General features: G+C 39.3%; 1 protein-coding gene across 1 annotated transcript in view; it reads left to right on the top strand.

Annotated features, from left to right (window-relative positions):
* The window catches only part of HYDIN (HYDIN axonemal central pair apparatus protein), a 390,515-nt gene that overhangs the window by 7,028 nt on the left and 371,450 nt on the right, over positions 1–12,037 (top strand). Inside the window, exons 3-4 of the mRNA XM_023210374.1 lie at positions 1,401–1,520; positions 4,750–4,884. Of these exons, the coding sequence (XP_023066142.1) occupies positions 1,401–1,520; positions 4,750–4,884 (255 nt within the window). The remainder of the gene's footprint in view (positions 1–1,400; positions 1,521–4,749; positions 4,885–12,037) is intronic.

The following is a 12,037-nucleotide window of genomic DNA, read 5'->3' on the forward strand; positions in this document are numbered from 1 at the left end:
CTTTTTTTGTTTTTCTTTTCTTTGGGACAGTTTCTATAATACTTGAGTTGTTTCTTTTATGTTTGGTAGAATTTGCTTGTAAAGCTCTCTGGGTTTGGAGTTTTCTCTGTAAAAGGTTTTTATTTACAGATCTAATTTCTGTAATAGTTTTAGAGCTATTCAGATGTTCTGTTTCTTCTTGTGCCAGTTTTGATACATTTTTATTGCATTTTTCTAGGAGTTTGTATTTTTACCTATATTTTCACATTTATTGGCATAATAGTTATTTATTATCTTTTTACTGAGTTCGGGTTCTATTGTAATATTCCCATTTCCATTCTTTGTATTTGTTCTTTGTGCCTTCTGTCTTATTTTCTTGATCAAACTCACTTGGTATTTTGTCAATTTTATTAATCTTTTTAAAGACCTGAATTTTGCTTTGTTGTTTTTATAGTATAGTTACTTTTATTTCATTAATTTCCTCTCTTGTTTTTGTCATGTCAATTTTTTTCTTTCTTTGGATTTATTTTGCTATTTATTCTAACTTATTAAGATGGATACTTACAGCTACAGTTTTCAAACTGTGTGCCAAGGTGCCCCAGGGTGCAACCGTGAACTCACAGGGCATCATCAGATAGTCTGAATTTTCAGGGGAAACCTGGCAATACCCAAAATTGATTGGATGCTAAACAGGATACTATATACTTTGATGATGTCATGCTTTACAAACCTAGCTCCTCAGTAGTTGGTCAAATAAAAAGCAAGTACTTTGTGAAAATCAAAATAGAACAGGAAATGAGGGGTGCAAGACCAATTTGGTTCTGTTGTGCAGTGCCCAACCAGCGCACACATCCCATTAGTAAGCTAGTTATTTGTATTATTATTTTGTATGATGAGAATTCATTTAGAGTAACCACATATTTACCCCTTTATTACTCTCCTTTCCTTCCTGCATCACTGAACTTCTAAGAGAAATTCTCTTCTCCATAAAGAATACCCTTTGGTATTTTCTTTAGAAATTAGTGACAACATTTTTCAATTTTTATTTCTCTGAAAATGTGTTTATTCAAACTTCGTTTTTGAAGGGACTTTCCCCAGGTAAAAAATGCTATGCCTGCAGAGTTTTTTTTCAGGATTTAAAACATTTTATTCCTCTGCCTTCTGACTTGTGTTACGTTGAAAAATAGGCATGCGCTTTTGCTCCTTGAAAGTTAAATATTCTATTTTTTCCCTCTAGTTTCTTTTACACATTCTTTTGTCCTGTGTTTTCAGTGCTTTTACAATGACGTACCTGGGTATGGATTTCTTTTTGAATATTTCCCATGTTTAGTTTTAATATCCATAGATCTATGTAGTATTATCTTCCCCAGTCATTTTTGTCAATGTGTGACTATAACAATAATTTACTCTTTCAATTGCAGTTTTCAGGAATTGACCTGGATCAGGCATTATTCCAGCCCTTTCCATCAGAAATTATATTTCAGAACTACACTCCCTGTGAAGTCTATGAAGTTCCACTGATTTTGAGGAACAATGACAAAGTGAGTATGTTCACTGGGGTGGGTGAACTCTTCCAGGATATATGAGAATGGGTTATAGTAAAGTGGGATCTTGAGGGATCTTTGATAAGTTCTTTAATTTGATAGACTTAGGAAAATAGTATGAAAACATGTTCTTTGTAAACTTAATGAAGACAAGGCTGTGTCTGTTGCTATATGTTGAGTCCTAACCAGTGCCTAACAAGTAGTGAACTCCCGACATGTGCACTAACTTTTGTTGATTAAAGGATTGACCAGATGAATGTCACAGGGTTCTCGTGTATGACAAATTGGGCTAGATTTTTATTTAAGACAGGGAAATTACTATTAATGCTTATGTAGTCTTCATTAGAGACACCATTTCCCCAATTCAAGATATAAACTCTACTCCTGAGAATTGCAATTGTTGAGCATATATGTATGTGTATATATGTATGTGTGTGTGTGTGTATGTATATATATATACATATATATATATATTTTTTTTTTGAAACAGAGTTTCGCTCTTGTTGCCCAGGCTGGAGTGCAATGGCATGATCTTGGCTCACTGCAACCTCCACCTCCTGGGTTCAAGCGATTCTCCTGCCTCAGCCTCCCAAGTAGCTGGGACTATACAGGCATGCACCACCACACCCAACTAATTTTGTATTTTTAGTAGAGACAGGGCTTCTCCATGTTGGTCAGGCTGGTCTCGAACTCCTGAACTCAGGTGATCCACCCACCTCGGTCTCCCAAAGTGCTGGAATTATAGGCGTGAGCCACCGTGCCTGGCCAAGCATTTATATTTATATTCTCCAATGCATTTACATTCTGCAAATTGTACCTTTTAAAACCCCTTCTTTTCACTTCTAAAAAATGTAGGTCCCTTTCTTTCTTTTCTGTCTTCTCCTTTCTATAGAAGATAGCCTTCAGAATTTGTCTACAGTCAGTTTTGGAAGGCTTCTCTCTGTCTGTCTTGTCTCTTTGTGATTGTAATGGAAGATTTCTTTTTCAGCCTTATGACTTTTTCTTTAGAGATAAATTAGGGTTTCTTTCAAGAAAAGATATTAAATGCCTGAAGAGTTTCTTGACACTTAACAATAATGAAAGAAAGAGTAATGTGGAAGTTCAGCATGAAGCACACTTGAGTGTGAAAAGTAATCAGATGGGGAGGAAAGCATTGGAGAGATGGGAAATCTGGGCATAAAGACAAGGAGGAATACTTTCAGGGGTCTAAGAATGTGGAGACAAAAAATTCTACTTATAAGACAAAATGGAAAATAAGTGAAGACTATGCAAGAATCCAAAGCAAATGGGAAGACTTGCAGTTATATTTGGTACAGCCGCTCATTAAGGGAATCAGTGATGCCTTGCAGCAGAGATCAGTAGGGTGACTTAGTGACAGCAAAGCCAGACTCTGGAGAAAATAGTCTGTTTCATTTTTTTCTGCAGTAGCGTTAGTAAGAGAAGCTCATGGGACAGAAGTGAAAGAGAAGGAAAAGAACCGGAGGCGCACAGGTTGTGTTGCTAGACCTCCAGAAGAGGTGCGTTGCACAGACAGTAGGGCTCTATCTTTTCATGCCCTTCAGTTCTCACTTCTGACTCTCTTTTTCCATTTCTATATTACCTTTGACTCTTGCTGAGGTATTTTTAGGCTACTAAAGTGGTACAGTCCAAAGCATCCTTTGGTCACCCCTCTCTGACCTTAAACAAGAAATGGTCATCAGTGGTTGTTTAATAGCAAGTCGGGGTAAAGGGCATGTGTGAGTTTTGTCTGCCAGATGCTCAGTTCTCATGGATGACACAACATCTCTTGACAAGATGCAGCCAAAGTGCTGGCCACATGGAAAGAGGGTCCCATCCTAGGAACGTCCAGCTACTGACAAGCAGACAGTTCTCTCCAGGCGAGGCAGGCTTGTCCTCTGGTGACTCCAGGACCCTCATACCAGGTGGCTGATGTAACCCTGCTCCTCTGCTTCCTTAGTTCACAGTCTCATAAAGAACCATGGGGAGAGATTTGGGACCCCAAGAAATGCTTTCTGTGCTGCTGTTCACCTTTTATTTGCTTCCTCACTGTCGTGGAGTACAAAAGATAGAGCCTGTCAGGTTATTATTTTTGTGTCTCCATCTCTCACACACAAGGATAAGAATGAACCAGAACACTTATTATTTTAATTGGGTTAAAATGATAAGGACCCATACTCCAGAGTCAGACTAATCTGGGTTCAGATTCCAGCAGAAAAATTAGACTTTAAAAGAATGGAGCTGTTGGGAGCTGCTCTGAGGCTGTGCTAGGGGATATCCTGATGCTCTTTGCTCTTGCTTTGTGGTGTGTTTACTCAGGACCATCCCATGGAGAGCTGGGGTGGAGTTTGGCTGGGACTTGACTCGCAGCACCTTTGCTTGGTGAAGCTGTACCACTTTGGGCAAGAGTCTGTAGCATGGGAGTCATAATGAAGCTCAAAGGTTATGGTGGGGATGAGGTGGCATGTCATGTGCCATAGATGGGCCATTGAAGGGGTGCAGGAAGTGTGACTTCTCTCAGAGCAGTTCTCAAATGCTCAAATGTTGGGAAATCCAACTTAACTCTGTTATGTGGGTGAGGTTTTAGCTGATTAAGGAGTTAACCCTTGAAGATAGTCACTTATTTATTTTATTCATTCATTCATTCATTCATTTATTTTTGAGACAGAGTCTTGCTCTGTCCTCCCAGGCTGGAGTACAGTGGCCCAATCTCAGCTTACTGCAACCTCTGCCTCCTGGGTTCAAGTGATTCTCCTGCCTCAGCCTCCCCAGTAGATGGGACTACAGGCGCATGCTACCACACCCAGCTAATTTTTCGTATATTTAGTAGATACGGGGTTTCACCGTATTAACCAGGATGGTCTCGCTCTCCTGACCTTGTGATCTGCCTGCCTCCGCCTCCCAAAGTGCTGGGATTACAGGCATGAGCCACGACACCCAGCCGATGGTCAATTTGAAATGATTTAATTTAAAAATGAACAAAGACTTGCAATAATAATAAAAATAAGTAAGAATAATAATGTTAATAAAAAGTAAAGCTAAAAGGTATTGGGTGCTTACTTTCTATGGGATAAAGATAAGTACTGTCATCTCCTTGTATAGTTGAGAAAACTGAAGTTCAACCCTGACCAAGGTCACATGTCTAGTAATTAGTTGATGGAGATTTCAGTCTATGTTTAACTCTCTGCTTTTTCACATGCACAGTGTTTATCATCATGTTTCCCTGCAGATTCCAAGGTTGGTGAAAGTTGTGGAAGAAAGTTCACCTTACTTTAAAGTAATCAGCCCCAAAGATATTAGCCACAAAGTGGCTCCTGGAGTGCCTTCCATATTCCGAATCCTCTTTACTCCAGAGGAGAACAAGGTAATACCAGGACTGGCAAGAAATTGGACACTTGTACTGGCAGATTGAAATTCAATTCTGAATATTTACAGAGGTGGTGGTGGTGGTGGTGGTGGTGCTGGTGATATTGGTGGTGGTCTTGGTGTTGATGTTTATGTTGGTGTTGGTGGTATTGGTGGTAGTGCTGGAGGGTGGTGGTGGTGGTGGGTAGTGGTGGTAGTGTTGGTGGTGTTGGTAGTATAGATGGTGGTGATATTGCTGCCATTGATGGTGGTGATGGTGTAGATGGTAGTGTGGTGTTATTGATGTTGGTACTGGCATTGTTACTATTAGTAGTGTTGGTGGGTAGTGGTGGGTGATGGTGGTGGTGTGTGTAGATGGTGATGGTATTAGTAGTATGGTAGTATAGTTGGTGGTAATATTGTCATTGATAGTGGTGGTGTGGTGGTGTAGATGGTGGTGGTATTGTTGTCACTGATGGTGGTGGTAGTGGTGTTGTTAGTATTTGTAGTGTTGGTGGGTGGTGGTGGTGGTGGTGTAGACGGTGGTGGTATTGGTAGTATTGATGGGTGATGGTGATGGTGGTATAGATGGTGGTGGTGCTGTCATTGATGGTGGTGTAGGTGATGGTAGTCGTGAGAGGAGTGCTGAGACAAAGGATAAAGATTTTGGCTTCTAGGAAGTTTGGGGCCTTAGTTGATTATGACTTTCCTCCCCACATTCTAACTAGTTTGCAAAAGAGACCCAAGACTCAAATATAATATCATAGTATCGGCCTCAGTAATGGTAAAGCTAAAGCTGAGAGCAGAGGCCTGCCTGGCCTGCTCACACCGTCAGCTCACACGCAGTCTAGGAAGAACCTACAGTCAAAAAAGAGGCCATTTTCTGTCAGCACCACTGCAGTGGTGGGGAGGGGAATGGAGCCCAGTCTCACTCTCCTCAGTCATAGAAATTCCAGTTCCTCCTAGGAGGGAAGGAGCAGGTATGGGGGCCTGAGGGTGGAGGCTTCCTCCCTACCCATTCTCCAGGGAGTAGAATCGTTGGTCAAGTTTTCTTCTCTGTGGGCCTAAATGGGGACTTATGAGGAGGAAAAAAGAGTTTTACCAGCATGATTGAAGGAGTGAGGACAGAGAACAAGTCTTAAATATGCAGAACAAAATGCAGGCTGTATATCATGTTAATAGCAGGCATGCTTATCTGTGTTGCATTCTTATGGTTGGAATCAGTAGAGCACAGTGGAGTCAGACAGAACTAGCTTGGAGTCCTTGCTTCCCCACTGCTAGTACCTATCGGCTGCTGTCGATATCGTTACCAGTATTCCCTCTACTATTGCTGTTGTTACTACTATTCTGGAGAGCAAGGATAGAGAATTTAATGTGGCTTGTTAAGTATGTACTCCTTGTGGTGAGTGGTTAAAAATTCCATTATAATAATACCATTGTTATAATTTTGCCACTTTGTAGTATTACTATTTATATCTTAGGTTGTGTTTAGGAAACTACAATTTTGTTTGAGGTTCTACTGAAATAAATAAAAAGATAAATAACTCCAGATGTAGGGCTTTTTGTTGCATGTTGTTGAAGTCCTCATTTTTTCTGGAGGCTCTATATCTGAATACTGTCTGTGGGGAGAACAGGGTCTGGATTTACTGTGGGTGTGAGACTCCTACACCGTCATTTCTGTAGGAAGCTGATTATAATCCTTTGTGCAGCTTGAAATACAAAGCATGCTGGATTTGAGGAGGTGGCTTTCCTTAGTTTTTTTCTGTGATGGAGAAAATATGTCTTCTATTGGATAAGTATCGTTGTATCTGCACCTAGTCTGACTGAAAAAAGGGTATACAAGACTTTCTGGAGATGGAATGTTCTATATTGGCATGAGGATTACATGGCTGAATTCATTTGTCAAAACATTTAATATTTGTGCTTTTCAATATATACATAAGTTTTACCTAAAAAACCTTGTATAACAACAGAAGGGGGAGGGAGTGGGTAGAGGTATCGAGGGAACCAGAATACTGGGATGTTAAGAGTTGTTGAATTTGAGTAATGGGTACACTGGGGGTTTGTCATGCTAATCTGTCTTCTTTGTGCATGTTTTAAATTTTCCATAATCAAAAGCCAGAAGAAGAGAGAGATTTTATTACTGTTTATCTATCCAGCAAAGAAATAGTTGAAATGTATTTAAAGTATGTTGCTATGTAGTTTATAAATATGAAATGCTAACATTCCTGGTGAGCATTACTGCTTCACTGTGTTTTGTAGCTGCTTATCTTACGCTCAGCTCTTTTATTCTTTCTTACCATTCCACTTATCCAGCATTGCATGTCTATTGGGGAACCCCTAATTTAAAAAAATTAACTAAGTTAAGTGTTGTTATACTTTTACTTCTAAATATTTGAAAGTTATCAAAAGCTACATGCATGTTTGAGGAGACATAGTGAGGATAATGGTTACTTATGAGAAATTCAGCTATCTAGTTTTGGAGACACTAAGATCTTTTGTTGGACTTGGCTCTAAACTCTATATAGTTTATTTCCAAAGACAGAGTTTTTTTCTCATTTTGCTGGCTAGCTAACACAATGGTGGCATAGTCATTTATCTACATTGGCTTTCACTGTTGGAAAGTCAACAGGGCAGTGCACAGAATGACCAGCTAGGGTTGGGCATGCTGTCTTTCAGGCTGCTCCAGAATGCAGCCAACAAGTGACTAGAGCCAGATTTATTTTAGGAAAAAAAAAAGTAATTCATTTCACCAAGTGTCAATGTTTCTTCACTTGGCCAAATTGATAGCCAAAGTACATACTTTTTTCCTTCTTATCCCCTGCCGATCTCAGCACACCCCATTCTCATTTACCCTCCTCACATCTGGGGGTGAGATATGTAAATTGCAGCATGCCACAGTTAATAAGCCAGCCCTCTTTCAATTGGATTTTCAGTACCCGTGTATATTAGCACGTCGAAGATGATAATGCAATTTACATTTTTCCCCCGTCATCTATTAATCTGGCTGCCTGGGGATGGAACTTGTTAAGAATGCCAAATGCCCAGATAACAAGTGCAGTAAATTTACTTTGGCTTTCTTTATCTTTCTTCACTCAGACTTTTTAAAAAATGATTGGACATGTTATTAATAATCCTAGTGTACATATCATATACTGTAGAAATATAATAGTATCATCATGAAATAACACTATACAATTTTAGAGCCTGACATTTTTCTTGACCTCTTAAATTTGTATCTTTATCATTAAAATGAGAATGAAAAATATTAGGCTTTTGTGGGAAAGCAAAAGAGAGTACTTTCTTGGACTTAAGAAAGCATCTGTTTGCAATTTGTTGTCGTATGGAAAAGGCAGCAAGCTTTGAAGAAAGCATGCAGTGATGCAACTGGGTGGCTGAGTTATGGTTTAAGAAAATGTCTAATTTGTTGTCAAAATGGTTTTTCCAATTTGTCACCATGAAATTTAGAAACTATAGCCCAAGAAGAATAGAAAATGTGAACATGTTTTATGTTATCTATGTATACAATAATAATAAAACTATATTGCCAGCAATTTGAATTTAAATGTCGGTATCATACAAGTGGCCACAATCAGTGCCTTTTGTTGGCAAAAATAATATTAGGATTTTATTTTCCTTCTGCCTGAAATTCTCGCTCCCCAGTTCTAACTGGATCAACCCCATAGGCCCAGTATCTGGCACAGGGCCTGACACATAGAAAGGGTGCAGTAAATATTTGTGGAGTGAGATAAGTAAGTAAAAGTTAGTCTAAGAAAATATAAAGAAGTTTCTTTGACGTGAGGATGGCCTACAGATGTTAAGAGCATGTAAAAAGGGCTCAATTACCTTTTTGTGTCATTAATATGTTAGATGTTAACTTTCTTCCTTGTCATTTCAATTAACAGTAAGATGTCTAAGAAGTCTTCTCTAAGAAGAGTTTCTCTGTTTTGTTTCATATTTCCAGATAGTCACATCCATACTTTTTAGCTTTATGGACCTCATAAATATAATTTGATAATAAGGCTAACAAGGATTTTAGGAAATTTCTTTATAAAAAAACTCTTGATAGTGTTGTACCCAGAAAAGATATAAAAAATAAATAATATTCTTCCATTTACTCAGTACCAGGCCCAGTTTTCTGAGCCAGATCCAATGGAGAATAGAACAAGCTTTGGCCTTCATGGAGCTTACATTTCACAATGAATAAACAAACCAACGAACAAATATATACAATTTAATGTAGGAATTGACATAGTAGAGGGTAGGGAATAATAAGGGCTTTGCTTTCTTCCATAAGTAAAGTCAAGGAAGGCTTCTCTGATAGGAAAGTCAAGGGAAGACTCCTCTATTGAGGTGACATTTGGGCAGAGAACTAATTTAAGCCACGCAAATATCTGAGGGATGGGCTGTCTAGGAGAGGGAACAGCAAGTGCAAAGGCCCTGTGGCAGAAACATGCTTGGCAGTCAGCTCGGGAAAGTATGTGAAGGCCAGTGGGGCTGGAGCAGAGGAAGCTGTTGGAAACATGGTAGGAAATGAGATTCCAGAAAGTGAGCTCATGAAGGATCTTAGAAGCCATACAAAGTGGGATAGGAAGCCATCATAAAGTACTTCAAATATTTTTATTATGGAAGGCTGTCATTTCCTCATATGCAAAAGTAGAAAGAACAGCAGAATGAACTGCCATCACCCACCTTTTCAAATCTCAGCACATGACCAGTCTGGCTTCATCTGTTCTGCCCCTTCCCCCAGCAGATTTTGAAGCAAGTCCCATATAGCATGCAATTTCATCTGTAAATATTTCATGATTTTTCTCTGAAAGATAAGGGCCTTTTTAAAAGTTAGCATAACTACAGTACCATGATCGTGCCTAAAAAACCACAGTCACTCCTTAATATCATCACATATTCAGTCAGTAGTTTGGATCTTGATTTAAGAAAACCAACTTTAAAAAGTTGTTTTTTTAAAAAAAAACATTGCGTACTAAGTGCAACAATGGTTCACAATTAAGAAAAAGGTTTTTTTTTTTTTTTTAAAGTTGGTTTTCTTAAATCAAGATCCAAACAAGGTTTGCTGATTGCATTCCCATCACGTCGTTTAGAATGGCCCCTTGCCGCCTGTTGCCTGTAACTGATAGTTAGATCTATAACCGTGATTAGATTCATTTAATTTTTTCTTTTTTCTTTTTGGTCAAGAATCCTTCACAGGTGATGTGGTACTTCCTAGTGCATTACATCAAGAGGCACACAATGTCTGTTATGTTTTGTTTTGTTTTTGTAATGATCCAATAAAGATCATTCCCTACATCACTGAGGGTTAAGTTTCTAATTCCATAATTTATTTTGCACTTACTGGTTGAAATTATTCTAAAAACAATAACAGCAGCAAAACCAAAACTTTCCCTCACCAGCTTTTCAGCTCCCCTGAAGTATAGTCCATTCAGGAAAGATAGGAGAAATGCTTGATCCTCTCCTTTTATCCAGCCTGATGGGTTGTGATTAGGGATGACACAATCTGACTTACATTTGAGGAGCACTCTGGCTGCCAAGTAGAGAATAGACTGAAGCGGGGGCACGTGAGGCATCACAGCTAGTGGCCTCCCCTTGACGTTGATTTTCTCTTTCCTCATTGGTAAGAGAACCACAATTTAAAAAAAAATTGTAATTGACAAAAATTGTATACATTTGTAGTGTTCAACCTGAGATTTTAATATATATACACATTGGAATGGCTAAATCAAGCTAATAAATATGTACATTATCAAATTAATATATATATAACCTCACATACTTATAATTTTTTTGTAGTGAGAACATTTAAAATCTACTTTCTTAGCAATTTTCAATTTTACAGTACATGGTTATTAACCATGTTGTATAATAGGTCTCCTGAACTTCTTGTCTAACCGAAATTTTGTACCCTCCCACCAGCATCCCCCAGTTCTCCAACCTCAGCCCCTGGGAATCACTGTTCTACTCTCTGCTTCTATGCATGTGACTGTGTTAGATTCCACATATCAGTGAGATCATGTAGTGTTTGTACCTCTATGCCTGGCTTATTTTACTTAGCATAATTGCCTCCTGGTTCATCCATGTTGTCACAAATGATGGAATTTCCTTTCTTTTTAAGATTACATAATATTCCATTGTGTGTGTATACCATATTTTCTTTTTTCTTTCTTTCTTTTTTTTTTTTAACAGAGTCTCACTCTGTTGCCCAGGCTGGAATGCAGTGGGACAATCTCAGCTCGCTGCAGCCTCCACCGCCCAGGCTCAAGCAATCCTCCCACCTCAGCCTCCCTAGTAGCTGGGATTTTAGGCGCTCACCACCATGCCCAGCTAATTTTTTATTTTGTTTTATTTTTAGTAGAGATAGGGTTTCTCCACGTTGTCCAGGCTGGTCTCGAACTCCTGAGCTCAAGTGATCTGCCCATCTTAGCCTCCCAAAGTACTGGGATTATAAGTATGAGCCACTGTGCCCGGCCAACATTTTCTTTGTATGTTCATCCACTGATGGACACTTGGGTTGATTCAACATGCCGGTTATCATGAATAATGCTGCAGTGAACATGGGGGTTCAGGTAGCTCTTCCACATACTGATTTCATTTCCTTTGGATATATACCCAGAAGTAAAATTGCTGGATCATATGGTAGTTCTATTTTTAATTTTTTGAGGAACTGCCATACTGTCTTCCATAATGGCTGTACTAATTTACATTCCCATCATCAGTGTACAGGGAGAACCACAAATTTTGATTGGACACTTCTGCCTGAAATAAGAGATTACATTTCCCAGCCTCCTTCACAGCTGCGTGTAAGTGTCAGCCAATGAGATGTGAGGACTCCAAGGCACTTGCTTGAAGAGAGCTGACACAGCAGGAGGTGCCCTGTCCCTTCTACCTTCCTCCTTCTGCCCTGCAGCTTAGGTCCCAGGAATTGCTCTGCCCCACAGGGTGACATCAAGGATGAGAACTGCATGCTAGAATGGTAGAGCAGGAATTTAGGAATTTGAGTCTCTGATGACACTGTTGAGCCACCCGACCGACCTAGCCTGCCTACCTCTGGACTTCTTTGTATAAGAGAAATAAACTTCTACCTAGTGTAAACTGCTCTGATTTTGCTCTTTTTCCTGTTGCAACATAGCTGACTGATCCCTGATGCTTACAAGGGGCAG

Source organism: Piliocolobus tephrosceles, chromosome 17 (genome assembly GCF_002776525.5).
Source record: "Piliocolobus tephrosceles isolate RC106 chromosome 17, ASM277652v3, whole genome shotgun sequence".
In the NCBI taxonomy this organism is placed as follows: Eukaryota; Metazoa; Chordata; class Mammalia; order Primates; family Cercopithecidae; genus Piliocolobus; species Piliocolobus tephrosceles.